At 42.7% G+C, this 25,494-nt stretch overlaps 2 protein-coding genes across 2 annotated transcripts in view; one reads left to right on the top strand and one right to left on the bottom strand.

Annotated features, from left to right (window-relative positions):
• SYN2 (synapsin II) overlaps positions 1-25,494 on the top strand; it is a 153,712-nt gene that overhangs the window by 78,578 nt on the left and 49,640 nt on the right. The window lies entirely within an intron of this gene.
• Positions 1,813-24,665, bottom strand: TIMP4 (TIMP metallopeptidase inhibitor 4). The gene is made up of 5 exons (XM_048316163.1): positions 24,344-24,665; positions 8,124-8,221; positions 3,483-3,597; positions 2,692-2,816; positions 1,813-2,576 (listed from the first exon to the last, which is right to left on the bottom strand). The coding sequence occupies exons 1-5, from the start codon at positions 24,648-24,650 to the stop codon at positions 2,379-2,381; spliced, it is 843 nt and encodes a 280-aa protein (XP_048172120.1). The 5' UTR covers positions 24,651-24,665; the 3' UTR covers positions 1,813-2,378.

Consider the following 25,494-nt stretch of genomic DNA (forward strand, 5'->3'; position numbering starts at 1 on the left):
AATATCTGTTTGCTGCAGTGTTCTCCAAAAGGCACCATCCCCTCAAAATGGATTTGGAGACAAATGCTGCAGGACTGGTACTGAATATTAACCATTGAATATCAACCTTTGGGGTTATCGAGCTCTGTGGGATTCTCTAGGAATTGGTTTGATCTGACACGAGGAAATAAGACCTGGCTTTGAATCTTTCTGACCATTAGTAATACAAATGCACAGCACTGTCAGTAAAGAGCTCTGCCAGTATTGTCACTGCAATATCAATTCTTTTTTGGAAGAAATGTAGCTTTTTTATTCTTTTTGTTTCATTTATGTAAGTTTATGGTCCAAATTATTAGTGTTAGGAAATCTTTGGTTTGTCTTGAATAAAGCAGAAAGCAAGCTGGGCTTTACATTTGGCAGCACATATATATGGTTTTAATTTAGGGTTGTAAATTAAAAGAGCCAGACTGATTTATTGTAAATCAGAAGTCAAGCATTGGCTTTTATATATCATGGGACATGTATTCCTCAAAGGAATAATGACTTGCTTTCCTGTTGGCCTTGCACAATTTGCATTTCACTGGAAATGTATAAACTTAGTCACAGCAAAATTAAGTATTTTTGCTCAGAAGAGTGTTTCCAAACCTGTCCTTTAGATAAGGGCTCAAGGAATTGTCAAAAGAAATGTTAGAGACACGAAAATATGACACAAAAGATACTTTATGCAGTGGGGTTTCTTTCAAGTGTCTGTTATCTGTCCAGTGCATCATGTCCTGGTGTGTCCTAAGGTACGTGGGCCATGCTGAATTTCATGTCCAAACTGCTGCTCATGGGATTGAAGGGAGTCAGGGATGTGCAAATGTTCTTGGCAAGTCAAATCCCCATGGTTTTGTCAGGACTGTCCAGCAAACAGGCTGAAGAAGCCATTTGGAAACCCTTGAGCCCATGGGCAGGAATGTGCTGACCCTGACTGAGCCCCCAGGCTAGGAGTGCCCCCCGGGCTTGGCAGGAACTTGGAAAAAGTTTGTGTGAACCCTTTAAAGAGACCTGATCCCACCACAGGAGCTCCCCTGAGAGCAGAGGAGAGCTGAATCTCTGCCAATGGAGAAAACCAGAGAGAGCAAAATCTGTCAGAAATAACAGCTACTGGAGATTCCCATCCTGCCTGAGGGCTCTCCCCCAGTTTCTGGGACATGAACAGTCTGACCTTTGGCATTTGCTCTTCCCCAAGTTCCACCACTGTGAATTGAATTGCTTTTGTAAACTTAAATACATATGTGAGATTAGTTACTAACTCCAGTCATCAATTCAGGAAAGTTAACACACTAAAAAGTAACAGGCAAAATCTGTTTTAACCCTTCTCTAGCCTGAGTTCACAAGTAGTTGAATTCACTGACAGAGTACAGTGGGTGTTCATGAATTAAAAACAATTAAATCATATTAAATAGGGTCAAATATCTGAGAGCTTCCAGAGACCACTTGCAGTGTAAGTTATACAATATTTGTTGCATATCTTTTCACATGAGGTTCTAGTGCTGGGGTAGAAATACCTGGTCATGTATTTCGGGAGGTGTTAAGGGCTGCAGCAGGATGGACACGATTTTTGTCATTCTGAGCAGTTTTAGCCTGTCATCATTTGGGCTTGGGATTTGTTCCATGGAATACTGAAGCATTAAACATCTGGGTTTTCCTTCAGCAAGGTGTGGCTATCCATAGGAATGCTGACTTGGGAAGCGGGGTTTTGATTATCAAGGCTGTTTCTTAACCTTGTTATCAATGGAAGTTACAACTCCGTGGATAAAGGAAGCTGTGACATAAGGAACGTACAAAATGTGGAGCACAGGTTGTTTTAATCACAGAAGTGTTCAACTTGTTTCAACAGATAAGGAAATATTTGTGAATCTTTTTTTTTTAATAGCACATTGTTATAATACTTTACATATACACTGTACAATAATTCTTTTGTATCCAAGACTTTCATACAGAAAAAAAAAAAAAAATAGTTCTATAAAACATTCCGTAGTTCATTGGAAAGATTTGGAATAAAACACGGGGAGCTCTTAATCTGCAGGTTATCAAACAGGGGGCAAAATTCTGGCAATTCTTTTGTTCTTGTACATTCATATTGGCAAAAGGGAACCTGTTATGCCTTGGAGGACACAGGGGAGCATTGCCAGCCCTCTGTGCAAAGCATAACAGAGCAGAGCAGGTACCTCCAGGAGGTTTGTCCCTCGTCCTGCACGAGTGCCAACCCCACAGACTCTTTACAGGACAACTGGTGTTTGTTTCTAAGCAACAGATACATGAGACCATGGCAGTTCAAAGCTGTGAGCGTGCAGGGTCGGATGGAATGAGCCTCCAAGGGTTTGTTTGTTTTGTTTTTTTAGGAAGTGAGCCCTTCAAGGTTCGCTGATGTCGATGAATTCCTTCTCGGGGGGAGGCCCCCCTCGGTACCAGCTGCAGGTGCCGTCACTCCTCTTGATGCAGGCGTAGTGCTTGGCCTGGTGCCCGTAGAGCTTCCTCTCGATCAGCCAGTCTGTCCACAGGCACTCGTTGGGGGCCGTGATGGAGCAGGGCACCATGTAGCACGTGGTGATCTGGGGGCAAAGAGCTCGGTCAGCACCCTGCAGCTTCCTTTGGAGCGGGGTTTACGCTCAAAAATGCGACTGAACGGCGCAGGAGGGAGCAGGCATTGCTCTGCTCTGCACTCACCTTGCAGCCACAGCCCATCTGGTACCTCTGGTTCAGGCTCTTCTTCTGAGACAAGGATAGATCATCCCACGGCTCGATGTAGTTGCACAAATGGATGAGCACTTTGCCGTCGCTTAAAATCTGGCCTGCGGCATGGAAAACACAAAAAAAGCAAGGCAATAAAAATGTTTTCTAAACATTGGAACAGGAGTGTAAGAAGACCTCAAGTTTTTAACTAATTGCACCAAATTAGTCATACTTAAAACATTTTTTGGAATTAATTTAATTATAACTGAGAGAATACTCTTCTGATTGCATGCTGGGTAGATGTAAAAGATTGAAGAAGGGTATTTTTCAAAAGATGTTGATAATCTCCCTGCCAGAGGTGCATGTGAATGCAGTGCTATGTTAAACTGGATTTTAGGACTCTCTGGAAAAATCTGTGGTTACATTGAAGCCCAGACCTGCAGACACACAGGCACGTGTTGGCTCATTATGCATGTTTGCATTCCTGGGAAAATCAGTACTGTTGGTTTTAATTGAATAATAATGGCAAGTACTGAATCAAAATTCCTTCTCTTTATTAATTATATCATCATTGACCTTCACTTCCTTTGGAACTGCTCTAAGATTGCTGGAGGAAGGATGGAAAGCATGTAAGACCACGCTATAACTGCAGCTGAACACAATTTTTACATCCCATTGTGTTTGCATTTAGTAGACAAATGCATTCCTTTTTAGCATATTTTAGCAAATTCACTCTAAGCAGTTACTTCTGGCTTTCCAGGAACACTAACTGTGTTTCATTTTACCTGTAAGAAGATACTGCTTTTTGTTGTTGGCTTCTAGTTTCACTCCACAGAGTGATGAATCAAAAGGGGTGTAGACATACTGGACATCCTTGAGCTTTTCAAATCCTTTAAACATCTGAAAATGATCAGAAACAGAGAGTCAGTAGTGGAAAACAAGCATGAAAAAACAGTTGCAAACAAGAGCTGGAAGAGGTACAGGGCATCTCTTTAAAGAAGGCTCCAAAGTCTGAATTAATATGAGAAAGCACCAACAATTGGAATTTTCTCTCCACTTAATGAAACACATCCAATAATTTTAGGAGGAAATTAGGTAGGTCTTCATTTCTTAAATGATAGCTTTTAAAATGTGCTTTTTCAGTGCATTTAATGGCTTGCTAAAACTTTCTCTTCAATTTATATTCTACTGGCATCTTCCCTTTGAGGAGCAATGCAGAGACAGCATTCACCCCAAGCAAAATGCAAATATTTCTCGGTGTATTCACGTGGGGAATTTTCTCTTGACCTCTGTGGTTGTTGGGATCTCCAGGGACACCTAACATGCTGAAGAACTGAGCATTTTCTGAGCATTGTTCTCATGTTTGGTCACTAAAGCAAAGTAGTTTTCCATATCCAAAATTCTCACCAATGGGACCTTCTCAAATAACTGCTGGAAAACTTGATCCAGCCCTTAGGATTTACACCCTGCAGCCCCAAAATGGAGAGATTTGGGATCAGCACAGTTTTCAGACTGGCTGCCCCTTAACCAGCAGTTTCAACCCTGAAAAGAAATCTTAAATGAGCCATTAGAAGATCCAAACAGGCTTGGCTGTGTCCAAACACAGCGAGGAGGGAGCAGAAGGTGCTGCTCAGCCTCAGAGTGGCTGTCATCACCTCGTGTGCCACCACCAGCCCGGTGACATCATGCCACGTGTTGACAGCTGGGGACAATGGCAGGGGCTCACAGCTCTCCCAGTCGCAGCTGGTGTCACTGGAAAATGTGTTTGTGTTCCTCAAGCCCTCCCAGGAGATTTAAATAGTACAGGCCACTAGAAAATACACTGTAATGTGTTGGTTTTTCTGAAGACTTGTTTATGGAGGGGGGAAAAAAGCCAACGTTGCTGTCACCGCGCTGCCGATCCAAAAATATTAGATGGGGTTTGAAATACTTCAGAGAAAAAAACAAACAGGCCCAGCCAGAGCAAAACACAAACCAAACTGGCACCCTGTCCAAAGCAGCAGTGGAAATCACAGAAAACCTCCGTAATGATGAGGAAAATGTGTCTGGGACAGGGCCACCACGTGAGCTCTGCACGTGTCCTCTGCCTCAAGCTCTCTCCACATTCAGAAACCTTCAGGAGATTGTAGGGAACAGCTTTTCCATGGATGTCTCAGCCCTTGATCTCAAATTTGGGGGCTTTATGCAGACAACACACCTTGATTTAGCTATAAAGCTCCCTAAATATGCATAGCAATGCATAATAGAGATTTAGTTAATATTTAAATGAGTTTGGTGTTTGTTTTGTTGCAGGTATTTTGCTTGCTTGGTTGGGGTTTTTTTGAAATTCCTGCCTGACTTATCTCTGGTTTTGACCTATATAATTGTTACAGCATTTCTAAAGATTATAATCTTGTGCTTAACTCAGTAAATCATATTTAATCTTCTGAATCATAGCCTCCCATCTCCTAAAAGCGTGGATTTTTCTCCATAAAGGGATAAGGTGGTTGGATTTGGTACTGCATGGTCCGTGTACACCTGAGCTCCTGGTGAGACTTTACTGAAGCAGGGAAACAAGGTGAGGATTTGGGGGATAGAGAGATGTGAACCTGCTCCTAAAGTCTGTATGGACACTATCCCTGTCCTCCTGAGGGGTGTAACCAGCACCAACACGTCTTGGCTTTAAGATTTGAGAAGGACTATGATGACCAAGTCAGTTACAAAAATATTATGGAGAAATATTCAATTTCACGTAAATCATATATTATCTTCTCTCTTTAATATCATGCTGTAAATATTGCAAGAAAAGAACAATAGTGGAAAACATTTATGGCTTCTTGACATGCCAACCCACCCCTATAAAATGAATAACCCTGTTGTCAACATTTTTTTATTTCTGAAAATGAATACCAAAATAATATCCAATATTTCCATCTAGAGTAGCAACGTTTTAATGCTAAGCCTAATGCACTGGATTTAAAATCAGAGAGACAGAATTAAAGCCATCCACATTAATGGAACAGCTCAACAACCCTGAGAGCAACAGAGCAGAGAAACAGCACAGACTGCTGTTACAGTCCAATACAACCTCCAAAGGCTCTGTGTTCCCTTTCCAAGAGAGGAGAATTGATGAGGGAAATGTGAATATCTGAGTGGCCCAAAAACACTCCCCAAAATTCACACTGAGGTGATAATCGTGGATGAATTGTACAGCTCCAAGGGGATGATTGGGCAGTCTGTTCTTGCCTGCTGTGTTACACAAAGCACATTCCTGGCCTGTCCCCCACCCCGCGCCTGCTCCTGCACTGGGCTGTCCAGAGCCCCGTGGTCAGAGCCACTGGACATCCACAGGACCCTTCAGTTTGTAGGACTGCAGGGCACCAGGAGGAATCACCAGTAGTGCTTGGGAGAAGGTCAGAACAGCAAGCAGAGAATATTCTCCCCCTGCACACACACACTGAGGAGTTAAATTCTTTCAAACGCTGCCGCCTGAGGTGAGCCATGGTGTGACCAAGCTGCTGCTCTGGGCTCAGTTACTCAGCAAACAGAGTCATTGGCCAGCAGCTTTAATTTTTACCTCTGTGCACCTACCAATTAGATCCTTGGGATGTCACAGCTTGCCTCCCCCTCTGTCACTCCTGTGGGGTTTATCAGGCACAGTCACCTTGCTGGGTTTATTCTGGTGCCACACTGGGTGCACAGGTGAACCCCCACAGAGGGTGGGCGGGTCACAGAGCTCCTGTTTTCCAGCCAAAATCCTTCCCTTCCCAAAATCCCTCCCTCCCTGGAGCAGAGAGCTGGGTCCTGAAGTGGTCCTGAACCCCCTCTGCTCAGATGGAAGGATTTGAGGGGTGGGGGCTGTCACTGTTGTTAGTCTAAGCCTGTGTGTGATGGTGTAGAGCATCTTTCATTAAAAACCACATCTCTGCTTTCTCCAGGCCTGGCTGACTTGCCCTCTGAACTGGGCTGGAATTAAACAAACATCTCTTACTGCTGCCTGAGTTCTGAACAGGCCTCCACTGGTGAAAATTAGGGAGAAACTCCAAAGCAGCTGCCATACACAAATATATTTCAGAGATTTCACACAGAGATTCTTGTGCTGGTGCTGAAGAATGGGATTACAGACTGAAAATAATCACTCAGATTAGACTTCTCATTCTTCTTGTTTGGCTGAGGTAGAAGATGATTTGCATTCCTATCAAGTCACCGAAGTGTTGCAGAGTAGCAGCAGAACATTAAAGTGCCAGTGGGAGGAAAGGGAATTCTGTGGCATTGATGTACTTATTTCTGTAAAGAAACACTTGAATATATCCTTAATATTTAAGAAGACAGAAATTGGCAGATGGTGAAGAGCTTTGGGGTTCGTTTTAGCTAGGTAGAGACTGGCTTGTAGACGTTGCTGTAAAACCTTAACAGAAATCATGTGTGATAACCATCCTTATGAAGACTTTGGGTTATTCTTGTTTACCACAGATTTTTCCTACTTAAACTCCTGTGAGGGGGTTGTATCAGTGGATACAATATGAATGATTGAATTTTCTTTTGAAAGCATGTAGCCATTCATAATGATCTTAACTGCTCCCAGTAAATGAAAATATTATACACTATTCATAGTTTATGGCTTATAGTTTGTATTTTAAATGTAAATATTAAAAAATAATATTCAGTGAAAAATAAGAGATGAAACCACCTAGAAAAACAAGCAACTAACCAAATCAAACCACCTGTGCACACTCACACATTTTAATTTAGAGAGATTACTTCTTGTGTATTCCAGAAAAAGGTAAACCATGATCATTTGAACATCAGCCAGAGTTTGACAGTGACTTAAATGGGATCAAGATATATATTCTTAAAATGTATTAATGAAGGTATCTCCTTATTGGAGCTGAACAAATAGTGGAAAAATCCTGTGAGATTCTGGATATGTGCCTTTGGGTGTTTGCTTCCCCAGTAACACTCATACAAGTGGATTTTTGTTTATGTGAGTGTGAGGGAAGGACTCCTGCCCTGCAAATATCCCTGTTCACAACAAACACAGGGTTTGCTCTCCCAGCTGGAAATGCTCCCCTCTGTTTGGAAAGTTTGGATCATCCAGAGCTGCCACAGCATCAGAGCACAGGTGATCAGGAATCCTCCAAAACCAGATGTACTGACACCACTCACAGGCTAAAGCACATTTTTTGGAACCTTCATAAATTATCAATAACAAAATTTCTCATCAAAATATCATTATTTAGCAAAAACCACCTGGATATCAGAACAGCTTTCTTTTCTTTTTTTCATCCCTCCTTTGGTTTATTCTGTGTATTTCATCTGGGTCTAACTGTGGAGGCAGCTGGAGCAGCTTTTCCAGCTTCCCAGCACTTTGGGCTAAATTATTTTGGGCTGAAATATGCAGAGGTTATCATCATTGAACTTCAAAAAAGCTGAGTGATTCCATGTACCTTTATTTGTTTGATTTCATACCGGATCATTTTGTGGGTATCAAGGGGATCATCACTGGCAGGAACCACCTTTTCACTGGATATTTTTGCTCGGATCACTGGAAGAGAGAGAGAGATTGAAATGCAAATGAGCAGATGCCCAATTTTATGAGCAAAAGTGAAAATTACATTGATAGATTTCAGCATTGTTTTGACACTTCAGCTACAAGTAGATTTTAAAGATTTTACCATAAGAACACCAGCTGAGCTCCTGAAAACAAAAGCAAGTGGGCTGTCTGTGATGTAAATCTGAATTCCCAAGAATCTGGAAACCACTCAGTTTTGACAAAAACTGTCCATCAAAATCTCTGGAAGACTTGAATCCCATAAAATTTGACAAAATACCCATCATTATAATCAGTGAGCAGAGGAAAGGGACACTGCTGTTGATGACAGAATTGCTGATCAAATAAACACACTTGAGGCATCACCCTGAAAGCCTGGGCCAGGCAAGATGAAAGCATTGATTTCATGCATGAAATAAGAAGAAAAGTCTTATATTCACTTTTCTGAGCCTTGACAGGGCACACCATTAGTTGTGTTAACCTGGAGAAATCAGTGCTCCCTGTTTGGATGCACTTAATTTATTTCCTGTTCTTTAATCAAGGAAAGTAGGAGATTTTCTGGAAGAAGAAATGGATTCTTCCCCCCTCTCTTTGTTTGAGGCATCTCTGCTGTATGTGATGTTTAAAATGTACTACAGCTCTGGCACAGTGGTTCTAAGAATATGGTACGTGGCCAAAATTCCTCTGGGGATTTTTATCCCCCCAAATCAGTGAGAGCCCCAGGTTTGCTCCATTCTGGATGGCCACTCCTACAGCTCCTGGGTTAGAACAGTCTGTGCCTGTGGAGAGACACTGGCAAAGGCCAGAGCAGAGGAAAGTTTTGTGACTTCAAAATCACATTTCCTCCCCAAAACCCCCTCATATCTTTGCTAGATTGACCTGGTTTTTATCACAGTAAACATCATAGTTAAAGAAAAGGAATAGGAAACCCAGCCGGGTAGAGGTCGGTCCCACCTCACCCTGGGCAATTCCCATTTCCTCACTAATTAGCAGAGCAAACCAGATGGAATAACCAACGTGGTGCAGATGCCTGCAGCTTCCAAGCTCCAGCCTCTATCTCTTGGCACCATGTTCCCTCCTCCTGAGCCATTTAAACCCTTTTTGAGGAGCATTTTAGACTTATTGGGAGGAAAGAGTTCTTTTAAGTACAAGCAGCAAATTCCTCATTTCACGTGGTAAGTGGCAGCATCTCTTTAATCATCTGCAGATGTGAGCAATCCCACAAATTAACTGTGTGTCTGCAGTGCTCTGGTCTCCTTCCAGGGGAAAAGTGGTGTGGATCGTGTGTGCTCTACACTGCTGGCAGGCACAAATTAGGATTGTGTTGTTTTGTTTTGAGGTGCTCTCCTTTTCATCATTACTTCCTAAAAAAAAAAAAGGGGTTTTCTCATTAAAGAGTCTGTTCAATTCTGAGGGAAAGGGCTGAGAAAACAACATTATTCTCTCAGAACCATAACATGGTTTATATGCAGTAAATCTTTTCCTGCCTACTCAATGTAGGAGAATTGAAACTACTTTCCCCCTTGTGTTTAATGTTGCAATGTTGTGCATTTCTGTATTTTTATGAAATTCGACTTGTTAGCGCAGGAGAGGAACGTTATAGATAACCCCTGATAGCTCCAGAGGTCTCCGTGGAGTTGTGCAAGGCTGAAAGTGTAATGTCCTGGGGTTCATCATGAAGAGACCCTTTTAGTGCGTGTGGAGAAGAGAATGAGAACTATTTTTGTGTTGTGTGTGTTTCATTCATTTGTTTGTTTGCAAGAAAGCTTCCAGACAGCAAAGGAGGGCAAATTGAGATTTTCTTGGGTTTTTTTAACAGTAAAAAAGTTTTATTGCCTACATTTTTAGCTATTTCGGTTTTACCCTTCTATTCTCCTGAAACCAAACTCAAACACACAGAGATCTTTTGGGGCCTTTTCATCCCTCTTGAGTTTCTCTTTTTTTTTTTATCTGTGCATTAATATTTTTTTGCAATCAGTGTCGTCTAGCTGTCTCCTCAAACCTCTGATTCATGTGGTTGCTTCTGTTTTTAACCACAAGCACTTCCTGCAGGAGCATTCCTGGGCCCGGCCATCTCCCTCTCCTCACTCGTGGTTCAGGGGTGGTTGGGGCTCAGGATTCCTCCGAGTCTGCACTTCTTTTCAGGACACGGTTTCAAGTGTTCCACGGCTGGCTTGGCCTCTCAGTGTGAGTGAGAACAGCCTCTGGTTGTTCAGTAATAATGTCATTTTATCTGTCAGGCAGTTATTGCTTCCTTATGAGGAATTTGCATATATGGAATACACATGCCCAGACTTCGTGTTCCAGTGCCAGTAATTCCGAATGCCTCCGATTCGTTCTGCACTCAAAATACAGACTTCAGTATTTCAGTAGGAGCATGGAGCTTTTCTGTGGGACTCAGCTTTGATAAAATGCAACTTTTTTGTCCCCACTTTGCAGCTGGAGGTTGTCTCTGGTGACTGAAGTGAAAGGAAATGAATTCGAGCTACAGGAGGACCATGCTCGGCCCTTGGGCACTCAGGGTTAGAAATGTGTTCAGAAGATATTTACTCCTCCTTTCCTGAATAACAGGGAACCTCTCCCAACCATTTGTACATCAGCAGAAGATCATTTTAACCGGGTAAAAGACAGAACATACCGAGTTTATCATTTGATACCTTTGTGTTTATACAGTCAGGAGAAAAGTGAGGGGTTTGTACCACACAGGAGGGTTTCTATGCAATAAAGGGTAGAAAGTTAGGCATTAACAGCATCTTTCCCAAACCTGGGTGATCTCCTTCTGGAACTAGCTGCACTAATTAATACCCCTAAATAAACTGTGCCATCACCTTGTGTGTTAGAGGTTTTTGTGATGGTGAGGAACTATTTTACTGAGGGCACATTTCCTTCTACTGGGTAAATTCCCTGCCAAGAGATTGATTCTACCCCACCACAGTGACAAAAGCCATGAAATATGAAGGGAGAGGAGACACAAAGAGCTGAGCAGTCACTGGAGGGCCCATTCCAAGGCACAGATATGGATGGAATCCGGATAAACCAAATCCTTGAGCTCTGTCCACTGAAATTCACATATTCCCTGAAATTTGTGTCCTTTTTAGGCTCTGAGTTATTTCTAAGACAACAACAGAGGGAAAACTGTTGAGTGAAGAATTACTGTCATTGGTACAAGTTGGTATTATTAAATAATATATTCTACATCACAGTATCTAATATTTTATATAATATTGCTGTGCTGACACGAGTGGTAGGATTATCCCCCTTAAGCTGCTTTTCACAGTCCGAGTGTTTGAAGAAGGGCAACTTTACTCAGCTAAAGTAATCAACTTTACTACTCCTTAAAAGAGGAAAGGAAATTGGAGTTTACTCCCCAGATAAATCTCCTAATCCTAAGAAACAGGAGGTAAGGAGAAAATAAAAAATGGATGAACAAAAGATGTCTTTTCCCCCAGTATCTGTTAAGTACCAGCAACTGCACAGTGAAAAATAATTATCGAGGAAGATATTTAAGATATTGCTAGATATAAGAAAAAGAACTTATGTATTATGTATAAATCCTTATGTGCATTCTTGTTTTAAATATATAAATATCAAAATACAGAAATACAGAAATATGAAAATGTATAAATAGACAAATATATAAATATATAAAAATATAAAAATAATATATAAATATACAAATATATAAATAATATACGAATATGCAAATATATAAATATAAAAATATGTAAATATATAAATATAGAATATATAAAAATATATAAATATATAAATACATAAATTTATATGCATATTGAGGAAGAATCTCTTTCAGTTGTGCCTGCAGTTCACTACAGCTTTTTTACAGACTACACCACAGCTCTGTGAATAGAAATATGATCTCCATCTCCTCTCAAGAAATCCTCATCCTCTCAAGAAATCAGGAAAGTTTAGCTCCTGTCTCACAAGTTTATAATCAGAATCAGCTCTGCTACAAAAACCTTGAAACAAGACCTCAATAACCTCGGTTGACAGGAAAAGATGTAAGCTACTGAAAAGTTATGATAATAACTCATGAAGCTCTGCTTTTCTCTTATATTTTATAGCCTCAATTTAGCCCTTCCATTTAATTACCTAAAATATAAGGAGCAGTTTTTGAGCACTTCTTCCTGCCTGTCTCTTTAATGTCTGACACTTCAGTCAAGCTGCTGAAAGATGTTCTTGCTCTCAGAGGGACAAGGAATAAATGGCACAAGGAATAAATGGCACAAGGAGAGGGACCTAAATAAAAGCGTGTGGCTGTTACACAGTTGGGCTGGCATCCTAAATGTAGATAAAAAGCACCCAAAAAGTGCTTTTCTGAAACACCATGTCAGTCAAAGGGTGTGGTATGAAATGCAGCATAGCTATGGACACAGAATCTGGATTTGCATCATTTTGAAGGCCCTTATATTCCAATTAACTTCTCCATATACAAATCTGTCCTTTCACCTAAATGGAAGCACTTTCATACACAACATGCAGATGTTTCTGCTGTAAGATTAATTTGAATTTCTATTATCTATCTATCATCTATCAGAACTTTTTTTCCTCTTTGGGGTGCAGGAGCTTAAAACTTGCTCCATAAACGTCTCCAATTCCTAGAAGATCACACCCAGAATTTTGGTAAAAGGAAAATCCCACAGTGACAACTGCTGGAGCCCCAACCACAGAGACCTCGAGTTTATGGAAACTCAGTTCAAAAACTCTTCTTGTCCAAAAGTGATGTTTTTTGGGGGGTGGGGGAGAAGAGGGCTTTGCTTTCCTCAGAAGTGTATATGTAGACTTCTTTTTCCTCAAAAGAAGTTATTGAAAGAGGATTTTGCCTCATTGCAACACTTTTGTGAGCTCCAACGCTGTTTTACAAATCCAAAGGAACCCCAGTGCCCCAGACATGGCAATCATTCCTGTTCCATTGGCCCTTTTCTTGTTCCATTGCACTGCAGCCCTTCCCATCCCAGGCTACTCAAACGTGGCTGGGACATGGCACCGACGTGTCTTGGGTTTATACACTGAAAGAATTTGTCAAAAGAACGTGCAAAAGAGTCCACATTGGGGCTTTGGAGCTGTGAAGGTCAAGTTTCCAGGTCCAGTGGTTTAGAATAACATAATAAAATTCAGAAAAATAGAATAATGGAATAGAATTTAGAATATTAGAATAATATTAGAATAATATGAGAATAATATTAGAATAAAGCAGGAAAGAGCTGCACTGGCTCTGGGCTCTGCAGGCCAGGTGGCAGTGGCTGTCCCTGTCCCTGGGGTCACAGGCTGGGGTTACTTCCAGGTGTGTTGTTTTTCCTTTATTCTGCCTGCTTAACTGGCTGTAGCAAAATAGAAATGCATTCCCAGTTCACCTGTGGCAGTCTTGACAACTTTACACCGCCTGGTAAAGATGTGTCTGTCTGTTTTTAAGGTCTCATTTAACTGTTTTTCTACAGTTTATTACTTTAGACATGTATTTTTTTTTACTTTCTACATTTATTATTTTATATGTCCTAGTTTATTTTGTAGTCATGTAAGGGAAGTTCCCAGAACTGCTGCTTTAGCTAATCAATGGTGTAATACTGATGATTTTCATTTGAGTATTGGGATAGACCACTTAGAAATACCCCAGTGCAGTGCTGGTGCCACAGGATTTTTTCCCAGCCAGAACAAAACCCAGCCAAGGGTTTTCCATCAAGAAATTTTCTCAACCAAAGGATGGTGATTTCCTTCAGGGTTTACTGTGGGATTAAGAAAGAAGGGGTTTTATTAACACCCTGTCACTGCAAGTGCTCAAATTTGTACTCTGTAAGAGAAGATGGGGGACAAGGGGGATAATGAGATTTTCAGCAGTGCCCATCTTCAGTTTGGGCAGTGAATGAATTCAGAGGGTTCAGCAGGAGACCAGAGAGGAAGCTGGAAATCCCAGGAAGAGACTGGAATTCCTTCCTCCCCTCACCAGAGCTGCTCCAGGGGGAATGTCGGTGTGCAGCCTGGCCAGCAAACACCACTGCAGCTCAGATTTGCCTCCAGCTGAAGTCAGGCATCTGGAACTGGCCAGGAATTTAAATGTGAACAACCAGAAAGCAAAATAACTTCAAGTTTGTGAGCAGAACCCCATCTATGCAGTCACCTAAAGCCCAGTTATGGTAAAATAATGCAAGGAGTCCAAGAAAAACTCTGGAGAGGGGGTGTGACCACATTGTTTCATCGACCTTCTTTGTGTCTGGAGGCCATAGAAGCTGAACCCCATCTATTATGGCCCACTCTTGGTCTCTTGGAGGAGAATAATGGCAAGAAATGCTATCAGAGCTGCCAAGGAACACAGTCAGGAACACTTGGGTTTCAGGAGTACACAGACATGACAAAAAATATTCTTTAGATAGGAAACTAGACATCTGAGACACTGAACTTTTCTTGCAGAGAGGGAACAGAGTCAGCAGGAAAGGAGAATGAATAATCAACCTCAAAAGAAAGAGAAATCTGCACAGAACTTGTCACAACAGACCAAAATCAATGAACCCCCTTAAAGTGATGCTGCACTGCACAGAAAAGGTAGAACAGGTATCTTGGCTAGAATTCCAAATTAAACATGGTCTGTTGGCTGCTGATTTAAATTGCCCACAAAACCTCTAACTTGTGCAAGAGGTTGTAAGAGTTTTTCTCTGTAATTTAGAGCAACTGTCCCATCTGCCCAGCATTGCCACCCTCCCTTTCTCTGCCCTCGTTTAACTAAACATGCTGGATTGTTCAGCTGTGTCAGGGATTTTCTTGCCACATTTGTTTATGGTAAAGCTTTGATTCTCACCAATGAAGAGAGCGAATTAACTCGCTTAAATATTCATGTACACAGAAAATATTAAAATTTCTCGGAATACGCATGAGAGGAAGAAAGAAGCATTGGTAACTCTGATTGTAACTCTGATTGAAGCTCACAGGTATCACCAATGCTGCCAAAAGGAGGCAAAAATTATTGACTGATTGGCATAAAATAATGTTGGAAAAGGAGTAATTTAATACCCAGCGTGTACCTTTACATACACACTGATGTTTTTAAAGCAGCTTATTTTGGAGATAATTTTGGGGAGAATTAAGGGTTTGTTTTCTTTGTGTTCCAGTATTTGATCTGCACATGTTGGCTTCCAACAGGAGTGGCAGTGGTGCTGTGTCAGTCATTTGAAATCTCTGGGAATGTCTGTGTGCATTCCATACATCCCTGGGAGCAGGGACCTTTTCTGCCACGAGCAACCATCCCTGCCAGTGCCACCAGGGTGATGTTTTGGCTCAATAAATGGCCCTTAACCTGAACTGTTTAAAACCTTTCCAAAGCAAGTCCCTGGACAGCAAATATTCTGGTTTTTTCTGCCCATGTGGAAGGATTTGCCAACTACACTCTCATGAAGATGCCAATATTTTTTATCCTGTTCCCACTCATTTTTCTCTAGTTTGAGTCCAAAAGAAAAGGCTCTGCTGGTGCTGTAACTCCATTTCACATATTTTGAGGTGATCTGTATTGCATAAGAAAGGTTTGTACTCTGAGTTTGCAGAAGCTCTCCTACTTCTCACTGTTTCAGGTATCTGCTTTTCAACTTGGTGGCTGGTGAATCCTTATCTTTATTTACAATAAGCAGCCTGAGCTGAACTCAGGCAACTCTCACTTTTGCAGATTAACTCCTATTTAATTGCATCTTTCAGAATCTGCTTGTTATGAATTTACTGGGGTGCTTCCAGTCAGATCCAGACCTCTGCCATGGGTGTCCAAGTGCTTTACCTCCAACTGGCTTTGCTGGGAGCTTTTAATCAACACTTGCTGGCCACCATCACCACCTCTGGAGATAGTTCAAAATATCCATTTGGATATGGATAAACCATCTGGTTTTTAATTCTTATCCAGAAGATTCCCAGTCTTGGGGCAGGGGTAGGCTGGAAGTGGAGTCTGGGTGCTGGATGAGGACTGATGTGCGTCAGGATGGTTCGGGCAGTGTTTTTGGGAGGTCACAAATGACTCCTAGATCCCCACTGGAGCGCTGCCAAACTATTGGTGGTACTGTCAGGCTGGGGATGAGGTGGATACAACACACTGCCATGAGAAAAAATCTGGGAAACCTTTCCAATGGTTCCTGTCACAGCCTTGGAGTGCAGGTGTCCCACACAGGCTTTGCCTTTGATGCTTTCAACATCCAGGACCCACTCTTTTGCAGTGTTGTTTCTGAATTATTGCACAGCTTTGAATAGTTTCAGACTCCAGCAGAGAGAGAGATGTTTACTTCAGGATCTGCTGAGGTGCTACTTCATCCTGACTCTTTCAGGAGTGGAAACCTAAGATTAAACCCCTACGTTTTTATTTCTCTTTTGAGAACCAGCCCCTGTTGAATGTTCTTTGAATTATTTTTAAACAGCTGAAAAAGAACAAATGTGTCTGGCAAATGTCTCATCTATCAATTAACCTTTCAACAGGACGGAGCAGCAAACAGTAGCTTCATTTCCAATCTGTAACTCAACTCAGATGTTTGGGGCTGTGGGACAAGCTCAGTTCTAGATGCAAACACAGTGAGCAGCAGCAAAGCTGGCCCAATACTGAGTGAGTGGGAAAAAATCTTCTCCTCTGGGTTTGCAGGATAGATTTCTTACCTGTAAGTCTACATTGTCACTTGACCCAAAGTCAAGGAATCTTTAGTTCAGAAGATGTTTCTGCTAGTTGGGATCTAAAGGCAGTTTTATTTTTCCTGCTCTGTATTTTTGTTTCCTGATATTCCATCCATAAATGCTCATAGCCAACTGTAAAGTAACTGAATCATCAGCACAGTAATCAGCTGAACCACGGTTCTGAAATCATGAGAAAGAAAAATAGTGGAGCTTTGTGGACTATTTGGACACAGTTGTTTTGGATCTGTAAACACAGAGCTTGTTGAAGAATTTAACTGTACCTGTAGCAGGATTTTCCCTTTATTCTATGGAAAGCAATGTATGGAAGAGCATTTCCAAGTCTTGGTGATGCTTCCAGTTGCATAAGAAAAGGGTGGTGAGATAATCCTATCTGTACCTGAGAAATCAAAGCCTTACAGTGAAGTTCGTGACTTGGACTAAAACTCCCCAGAAACTTTTGAAGAGTGAAAACCCCATGAATACCCTCAAAGTTAAGCAGGTACCAAGGATTTTTTAAATTACCTTGTGATATGGGTATGAATTTGCAGTGCATTATTTCCCAGTGTAAATGCTTTGCAGAATTTGGTTTCTCTGTAGGGTTTTATTTACACAGAACTGTTCTAGTCTGCATCCAAACTGCATTTCCCGTTCAGGCATCCAGGTCTATGTTTAAGCTCATTAGGACTCTCAGGTAGGTCAGGATTTTGTGCATCTCTGTGTTTTTGGCTCAGGATGCAAAAATTCCTCGTGTTGAAGGCAGGAGTTGATCGGGTTTGGCTTCCTTGTTAAACCAGAAGATTATGTGGGTTTATTTTTTTTTTAAATTTAGAAGAATACATTCAATTTATGACGGTGAGGTTTTAAAATCTCACTTTTATAAACATTCAAATAGAAGAGGCGAGTGTATTTTTAACGGAAGTGTGGGATTCTTTTAACTTAAATATCACCTAAAAACTGCCCTGATTTCCTAATGTTGTTCAAGGTCAGCTTTATTTTCCTGCACTGTTTTCACAGCTGCTCCTCATGTTACCAGAAACATTTCTCTCTGCTTCACAAGCCTCAGATACCACATCATTTGACTGGTAATCAACATCTGCCTAATTTCAGCTGAAGAATAACACCCTCTTTATGCTCCAAAGACTGCAGAACAACATGCATGATGTTATTGTGGATTTCCATTCATGGGGACACGGCCCTTCCTCGGGGCGGAAGGAACCCCACATTGCTGAGATACTTTTTAATGAGAGAGTTTGGGATTAAAGTTGGCACATTAATAGGATTAAGAGCTTGGCAGTCTTTCATGTTCTCTGTTTTATATTATTTAATCTTTGTTTCTAAGCCTGAGTTTTGTTCTCCGCTCGGTGTGTGTAGAATGTTGTTTTTGAAGTGATGGGGTTTAGTTTCCCAGAATTACAACAAATGCTTTTAAATAAAAGTAACTCAGCTTTTTAGTTTTCTTCTCCTGAATTTAGAGCACACTCAGCCACAAGTTGGGATTACTGAGTTACTTCTAAGTCAGGCAACCAGCACAATTCTCCTGAAATTTCATTCTACTACACAATAGCCAGCTCTGGGTTTTTGGGTTTTTTTCACTAAAGCTAAATTATGTTACAGTTTTCAGCTCTGTTGTAATTGACAGGAATGTTGTGCTCAGTGGGTTTGGCTCCTTAAAATCCCGTCCTGTTGTTCAGTTTTGTGATGCCACCTCATTTTACAGCTACGACTTTGAAGTGTTGGGAACACTGCCATGAAAATCCAGCGAGCAAAGGGAAGGAGAACGACTGGGTTTGCCCAGAGTGAGCCCCATTTCCGTGCTGAAAAGGCAGGATTCTGAACACCACTCATCTACAGAATACTGGAAATAATTTCTTAGAGTTGCATGAGATTGGCAGTGTGATTCAAGTCTTGAGTTCAGCGCTGAAAAGTAACTTAGGACACTAACTTTACATGGATTTCTTAAGTTCTCAAAGTGTTTGCTCCCATCCTAAACCCTCAAGTAGACATAGGGTTATTTGTAGGTCTTATTCAGGTCTTACTCTCCCTATTCCCAAACAGGAATTCCAGGCTCGATCCTAGGAAGCTGTTTCGCTGATATTTTTGTGACATTTATTTTCACTGTTCAGCTGCAAAAGGAAGGACTCACTGCTCTTCCCACAGTGGCATTCCAGGAATTCATTGAATGGGAATACCGAGGTGCTTCACTGGACCTTCAGGTACAAACACACAGAATTGTAATCAGTGAGTGACACCACAGCATTCCTGCAGCCAGAGCAGCCAGGTTTCTTAGGATTTTTGCATTTTTTAAAGCTGTTTGAAGTTTCAGGCTGTGATTCCAAGCAATTTATATGTACTGCCATAATTCCTGAATTGCCACCTGTGGGCATTTTTATCAGTGATGGGCCTTTGCAGGGTGCCAGGTATTTTTTCTTCTCTCTAAATGCATCAGCAGCTACTTTAAACTAAACAACTTCTTAGAATTCATGCTGTCCAGTTTATTAAAAATTTTATTTGAAAGTGCTATTAATAGGTATAAAAGTATTCATGAAAGACAGTAAGAAAAATTAATTTGTATTTATTTTGTACTTAGAGAAGTAAAGAAACCTGTCCCCTTCTCTGTAACTGAGTTTGACAGGCACTGTACAGCCAAGATAGGTTGAAATGTCTATTTCTCAATAATTTTTGTTAATGAACCTAACATTTGTCATCTAACAACAGGGAAGAGTGATTGTTAATGATTCCTACCTCCCAACACTGCTTCCTGAGCACTGGTGGGACACACAGGACTGGAATTCTGCTTTCCTCAGCCCCTTGCTGAGGAAAAGGCAGAGACTTGCCTCATTTCCAGCCCCTCTGCATTAAACCTCCCACCATGAGTTTTGAGATCAGGATCATTTTAGCTTGTTTTAGGGGGATTCATTGGTTATGGGTTCTGGAGATGTAACTGGCAGCATTCTCCCCCAGTGGCACCAATGCTGCCTCCCCACTTCCTTTCCACAAAAATCCTTGCAGGAACCTTGCTCAGGTGCAGAGCTTTGCCTGGTTTTGGGACAGAGCTGGAACAGCAGCAGCCCAGTACAGCATTTCTGCCATCCAATTCCCAATTCTTGGAGTAGAAACTCAGCTGCCACTCCTGTGTGTGAGCCCTGAGGAATGGTGGCTGCATGTTCCTTCCTGGTCAGTGACAAGTGGCTCTGGAAATGTGCATTATTGGCACTGGTTTGCACCCTAGGGCAAGGAGGGGTTGTAAAGCAGTGGGATCTGCCTCTGCTTGGCAGGGCAGGAAGAGAAATGCAGATCATGAGTTTTCCATGCTCTGGGGAGGTCCAAAAAGCTGTAGGAATTCCAGGATTGCCCATGAGCCCAGGTCAGAGGGTATCTGGAAGCATTGCCCAGGGCGCTTCCAGGCGCTGTCTTGCCCAAGCAACAGCATCAGGAGGCCGGATTTTTAATAGGATTCATAAAAACCTTCCCAGAAAGCCAAGGTTTGTCATACCACAGCCCTTTGGGGTGGCTGTCACTGCTGGTATGGACACTGTGTCCCCAAGGACATGAAGGGCAATGACATCACTGCTAAATTTGGTGCCAAAGCTCCCCTGAAGGGAGGACATGCAGTGACCAGACCTGCCCAGTGCCACTGCTCACTGTGAATAGAACACAGCAGAGTAACAATAAAACATTTCATTTCACTGTTCACCTTTCCTCTCCTCCCTTGGAAGAAGCACCGTCCCCATTTCCAATACATTCCCCAACCCTGATTTTTCCCATCAGGCAAAAATTACTTCCCACCTAATAATGTACAAATTAATCCATTCCAGCACAAAACTGGATTTTATAGAGCAGAGAGGCAAAACTGTGGGACACTGAGCCATGAAAGTTTTCATTTGAAATTCAATAATAAAGAAATAGCATATTGTGACTTTCTCCCAGAGGAGCTGACTCTGAAAACTTAATTCTGGCATATTCAAAGCAAGTTTTTACTGTTATGTTTAAATGTGATTAAAATTTAATATATCATCTGGCACATCTTTACAATGCTTGATCTCAGTGATCTTGGGAGATTTTAATGGGCTGAAAAGGCTGCCAAGCTCCAGCTGTAATGTTTCCATCCTATTCTGAAATGTGCCACTCTTCTCCAAAGCTGCAGAACTGTTTTCTGAAGCTATATTATATATATTTGTATGCAAGACCTGTTAGTCATTGCTGCTCAGCAAAAATATAATTCTCAATATATTCTTAAGAAAAAACGACAATAAGATGGTTGAAATCAAAAAGAATACAAAAAAATTTGAGGGGAGCTGGTGTTACACAGCTAAGAAATGTGAAGGGTTTACATATTTGTCCTACTGTCCAAAAAATAGCCCAAGGGGAAAAACCAGCATGAATTTAAAGTGCCAGACTTTAGAAAGGAATCAGTGCTGTCCGTACCCCATTTCTGTCTCCAGATTGCCTGATTTGAAGTGCACACTGGTTTGGAACTGAGGCCAGGAAGACAAATTCAGTGGCAAAAGGGAAATCTGTTATCTTGGCACTATCTGGTAAACTCAATTGCATCCATGTTTCTCTCCAAAGAAAGGCAATTATCGAAAGGGTTTTTGTGTATTGGCTTGGCACTCCAGGGCCTCACTACTGAATTTGTTATCCAGCACCTCCTTCCCACATTTTTGTGAGGAGAAAACCTGGGCAATGTGGTCAGCACTGATAATTAGCACGGACATCCTGTCTAATTTAAACCTCTCCATTCCCAGGGAAAGTCCTGTGGGAAAGCAGAGGTGTTCTCTGGGGGCTGAAGGAATTCCGCACATCTTAGGAAGGCCCCGGCACCATTTAGAGGAACACAAGAGGGATGTATCTCTGGTTTTTTGTAAAAGGCATGTATCTCATGGTGCCAGGCCCTTCCTGCTAATGAGTTACCTCACCCTGGAGTGAAATTTCAAACTACTGAGAAGCTCATGAAAATTTCTCATATCAGTACAAAATCACATCCTCTGAAGGCTCTGTGGGAAGACGAACAAACCCAAGGTCAGATAAACGGCAGGACTGGCACAGCACTCCTGATTTACCCTGGCAAATCCCATGGCTCTTCCCATGGCGTCCAACCCTTAACGCCTGCAGGGCTCTCCACTCATCCTTGATTTCAGCTGAGGTGGGACCAGGAGCTCTCCCTGACTCTTATCACTATCAGGTTGCTCAGGTTCTGTGCTACCTGTGGGCATTTAGAGCCACGAAAACTTCCTGGCAGTGAAAGACAAAGTGTCCCAGCACCAATCATCTTAACAAAAGCCAAAGCCAAAGAGCTCGTCCCAGACGTCATTAATTTCTCTGCTTGTTTTCCCTTGGATCTCTCAAAAATGCTGTTGCTGGGGGGCTTTGCACATTCAATTAGAGGTTCAGGTAATGTCAATTCAATCCCCCCACTTCCATCACAGTCATGCTGAAGGAAATTGCAAATGTTACATTTACACCGTGGCTGAAGGACGCGTGATGGTCGGCAGCTCCATGAGCGAGCCCGAGACTTTATCTCTGGCTTTTCCCTGGGGTTTTGGGTCCCAGCATCTTTATTTTAACAAGATGTGCTGGGAAATCCTGCAAGGAAATCCTCGGCCGTGTTTGTGGGTGCAGAGGATGAATTCAATAACTGAAGAACTGGAGCACTCTCAGCAAAGGGCTGGCACCAGGGTGGCCCTGAGGCCACAGGTGTGTCCCCAAGGCACAGCCCCAATTCCCAGGGGAAGGGCAGTGCCCGGCCAGGGCTCCAGCCCGGGGTGCCCCTTCCCGCCGGGCACAGCTCCTCTCCTGGGCACAAAGGCTGCTGGCACCGGCCTGGGGGAGCTGCCTCTGCCAAGCAGAGTTTCCTCTCACACAGGACAGGCAGCTCCACTCCAGCTCCTCCAAAGGGGTTTTGCTCAGTTTATGCAAAATATTGTGGCCAAAGCATATCCAGTAATTGAGCCACAAATGCTTTGAGCAGGTTTTATGTGTGTGTATATGCAAATGCACACACAGAAATATGTATACATTCATATGAAGAATTCCCTTCATCTCCCATTTTATAATATACAGAAATGGTATTTTAAAATTATAGTGAACAAAGGGATCCTTGACACAAACATTCCTCAGCCAAAAGAGGAAGTTTACTTAGATAGGAATATTTATAGGAGTGAGAGCCTGAGCATCAGGTCCAAACATTGTAACATAAAACTATCTTCAGCTTTTAAATAAAAAGTAGCGTGATATAGTTCCTATTTGCAAAATATATCTAAGAATTGAGTAAATATGAATTTATATCATCAGAATGGCTTCCCTAAGGAAGGCAGCCCATAATGAATATTTTGAGTTTCCTCTATACGGTAAAATTGTTAATTTTGGAAAATCTTTACGTTAAGTCTGTTGAGAAGCTGTCACAAATGCACAGGCATGCAGCAGGCTGCAGCAGTTAAATGTACACGTATTTAGTTGTAGCACAGCTTTTCTTTCCTCTCGCTCCTTGAACACCCCCAAGCGTGTAATGCCTGGTGGAGGTACCTCCATGAAGGAGATTGCTTAACACGGGCAGATTAAAAACCAATTTAACTGATGGCCACAAACAGAGCTTAGAGTTTGTCATGGCCACAAAGATTTTCTGTCACGGCATAAAAGCAATGAATCAGTATGCAGAAGGGATTGCCTGCCCCATAGAGATGCTAATTCTGTGACACTTTGGAAACTCATGTTCTACATTTACTGTTCACACCCGATGGAAGCCAACCAGCCTTAGCCTGAGCTAATGAAATCAAAAGGCTGCAAAATGTCACATTTTCGCAAAATGTCCCATTTTCTCATCCCCGTGCAGCCTAACTTTGGGATCTTTAGGCTCTTTCTGTAAGTTATTTGACAACCACGGTGCTGCCTGGCTGTCATGAGGCACAGTTGTCCCAAAACCGGAAAGTCACATTCACACAGAGCTGCTGTAGCCAGTTTATCTGCAGAAAATAAAGGGCCTATCAGTTTCCTGCTCCAGATGACAGAAAACCACAAGAATAAATTAAAGAAAGTATAGAATAGCAGAACAAAGATCAAAAGTTTCAGCAAGTTAGCATTGGGGACTTACATTTTGTGGTCCTTTAGTTTTGGGGTTTTTTTTCCCCCTGAAGTGCTACAAATGCACAGTTTAGACATTGCAGGCATATTTAGATAGGAAACTTCATATATAGCAGACACTGCTAACAGCAGATATTTGAAAGCTCAGGTATTCTCTAAGTTAGGACCTAATACAAAAATATATAAAAGAGGGTAAGAGTAGCGAGAAAGCCGCTCTCTAACACAGCAATCCCAGCCATTTATAACCACGAAACATTCCGGCAGCGCGCGGGAAGCGGAGCGGCTCCTGGCACCCATTCCCCTGCGAAAGGGCTGCGCAGAAGAGCTTCCAGCAGCCCATTTCCCCGCACCCCTCGCTGCCAAAGGGCCCCGCGGAGCCGCGGGCGGACTCACCGAGCGCAGCATCGCACAGCAGCTGCTGCGGGTGCGCGGGCGCGCAGCTGCAGCCGGACACGGCCGCGGGCAGCGCCGCCAGCGCCAGCGCCAGCACCAGCGCTGCCGCCCGGCTCCCGGGGCTCCCGGGGGTCCCGCTGCCCGCTCGGCTCATGCTCCACACGGGGAAAGGCTCTCCTGGCGCTGCGCGGTGCCCGCTGCGCTGGCCCGGCCGCTCCGCGCTGTCGCTCCGCGCTCGCTGCGATGCTCGCGGTGATGCTCGCTCCGAGCGCCGCCGGGGCTCACTGGCTCCAAACTGCCCTGACATGGGACCCTCTTATTTATGGCCCCGGCGCCAAGTCCCGGCTCCGCCTTCCCGCAGTTAAAAGCTCATTTATTGGTGACATCGGCCCGGGGTACCTCGGCCGGCAGCGCGGGAGTGGAAATGTTAATCGCCAAAAGCCTTCAAAAAACCAGCTTTTACGAGGATCTGAAGCTGATTTTCTGACCGTTTTATCTCGTTCGAGTAAGTTTGCGTCCACTTTGGATTTAAAAGCCAGCCCTGCGATCTGATTTTGGGCAAGTAAACAAAGCTGTCCTGTTTTAGGCTCCGTTTGCATTCGCAGCCCCCGATCTTCCCCGGCACTTCTGGGCATTTTCCTGAACTGCCGTCCCTGTTCGCAGGCTGGACAGAACTTCATTCATGAAAAGGAAACCTCTCAATGCTCTGCTTGTGAGCCTCCAACAATCGCTGGTTACAGGGAATAATGAATTACAAATAAAAGCTGCAATAAAAAGCATTTTAAAAAAATAATTTCATCACAGATTTAGTTTGAAACAGCAAGGAAAAATATCCCAGTGGTGTGTTTTGGAGGCACGGCTCTTTCCCTGCATTCCTTATTAATGCAAATCCTGCTCAGCACAGATCTGTGCCTGTATTTCCTGGCTGATGTTGTACGTGGAATACACACAGAAAGGCAGAGTTCAGGAATCCTTTCCACCTTCAGAGCCTCGGTTGCTGTGGCGATCTGGATGTGTGTAACCTGTGAGCACCCTCTGTTTATAAAGAAAAACGTTTCATGAGGAGGCAACCCGAGGTTTGATTAGAGAGTAGTAAAGAACATCTCTGGATTGACGTGCAGGACAGGGCTGCTTAAACAACTCTGGGTTTT

This window comes from Corvus hawaiiensis, chromosome 11 (genome assembly GCF_020740725.1).
Source record: "Corvus hawaiiensis isolate bCorHaw1 chromosome 11, bCorHaw1.pri.cur, whole genome shotgun sequence".
Taxonomy (NCBI): domain Eukaryota; kingdom Metazoa; phylum Chordata; class Aves; order Passeriformes; family Corvidae; genus Corvus; species Corvus hawaiiensis.

What these genes read in the sequence shown, in the direction of transcription:
- TIMP4 (XM_048316163.1), bottom strand. Translation starts at nt 24,650, where the DNA reads ATGTCAGGGCAGTTTGGAGCCAGTGAGCCCCGGCGGCGCTCGGAGCGA. An exon ending in ATGAAATCAAACAAATAAAG is followed by an intron (nt 3,598 to 8,123) that starts GTACATGGAATC and finishes GATCATTTTCAG; the next exon opens with ATGTTTAAAGGATTTGAAAA. An exon ending in AGATGGGCTGTGGCTGCAAG is followed by an intron (nt 2,577 to 2,691) that starts GTGAGTGCAGAG and finishes CTTTGCCCCCAG; the next exon opens with ATCACCACGTGCTACATGGT.